At 46.8% G+C, this 1,473-nt stretch overlaps 1 protein-coding gene across 1 annotated transcript; it reads left to right on the forward strand.

Moving 5' to 3' along the window:
- Positions 1–294: 294 nt before the first annotated feature.
- On the forward strand, positions 295–1,092 carry LOC131267079 (CLIP domain-containing serine protease B4-like). Its single transcript, XM_058269842.1, has one exon. The coding sequence runs from the start codon at positions 295–297 to the stop codon at positions 1,090–1,092; it is 798 nt and encodes a 265-aa protein (XP_058125825.1).
- The last annotated feature ends 381 nt before the right edge of the window (positions 1,093–1,473 follow it).

Here is a 1,473-nt window from a genome sequence, read left to right on the forward strand (position 1 = left end):
TGATTCATGTGCGCAAACAAATCTACCGGAATCGACAAGTTCGATGGACGAGTATAGGTTCAGTCTTCTATCACTCTTCCGTTAACACAGGTTGCGCGTTTGATTTCTTTCGCGTTCGTGGATTTGCAAAGTTACTTTAGTACTATGTTGGCGATTAGGTGTTATAGTGGAGGGACGGTCCTTCTAATGGTTGGTATTTTGGCAGCTGTTGGAAAAAGTGTTTTGGCAGTACCGCGTGGCCAAAGCTGTAAGACTCCCCACGATAGCCTGCCTGAATTTCCCGAATGTGGAATCATGGATATGAGGCGCAGTGGAGGCGACCAGTTCACATCAATCGATGAGTTCCCCTGGGCTGTTTTGATCGAGTACGAAAAACCGAACAGTCAATATGGTTACCACTGTGGAGGATCGTTAATCAACGAACGCTACGTGTTGACTGCTGCTCACTGCGTCACGTCACTTAGTCCTGGCTGGAAGGTGCATCGAGTACGGCTAGGCGAATGGGATTTGAGCTCCAATCCCGACTGCATCAATGACGAGTACGATGGTGGAATACTCCAAGCGTGCAACAATCCTCCGATCGACATGGACATCGAGAAGATCATCGTTCACAGTGGCTACACTCACGCTAGGAACTATCACCATGACATAGCGCTGATCCGTATGGCCGAGAACGTACTATACTCGCTATCAGTTCTACCCACTTGCCTACCGCTATCCAACGAGATGGTCAACATTAGTCATGTAGATTCTTCCACCTACGATGTGGGTTGGGGCAAAACTGACAAACATTCAACCAGTCACTTAGTTAAACTAAAGGTTGAAATGATCGTGCAGAGCTTGCAGAAATGCAAGCCGTTTTACCGGCGCCACCGCGCATCTCTGACGGAAACACAGATGTGTGCCGAAGGAACGAAAGAAAAGAGTGCCTGCGTTGGTGATTTGGGAGGTCCGTTAATGCGTATGGTCGGCGATGTCTGGTATCAAATAGGACTGGACAGTTTCGGCCCAAAAAGGTGTGGTATCGGCTTCCCTTATGTGTACACAGACGTCTCGAAGTACGTTGATTGGATTCGCGAAAATGTATGCTAAGTCAATCAATGTTATGATAGAAACCAAATGCTTTGGTTTATTATGTGAAAATATGAATTTATAATTTTATATAAAATGAGTCTTAGCGCCGGTTAGAAAATCGGCCCATGAGCGCCGGGGCTCACCACCTCGACGGCGTGGGTTCGAATCCCAACCGAGACCGGACCCTCCCCTGTACGAGAGGACTGACTATCCACGTACAACAGGGAAACAAGTCTCGTAAGCCCTTAACGGGGGCAGGCCTGACCAAGAGGTCGTTACGCCAAGAAGAAGAAGAAGAAGAAGAGTCTTTCAGAAATTGAAACTATATTCTTTGCACACATAAATGTCTCGAGGTTGTTCTGACAAAGAGTCAGATGAAATAAAAATTTTGGCAAAATA

The sequence above is a fragment of the Anopheles coustani genome, chromosome 3 (assembly GCF_943734705.1).
Source record: "Anopheles coustani chromosome 3, idAnoCousDA_361_x.2, whole genome shotgun sequence".
In the NCBI taxonomy this organism is placed as follows: Eukaryota; Metazoa; Arthropoda; class Insecta; order Diptera; family Culicidae; genus Anopheles; species Anopheles coustani.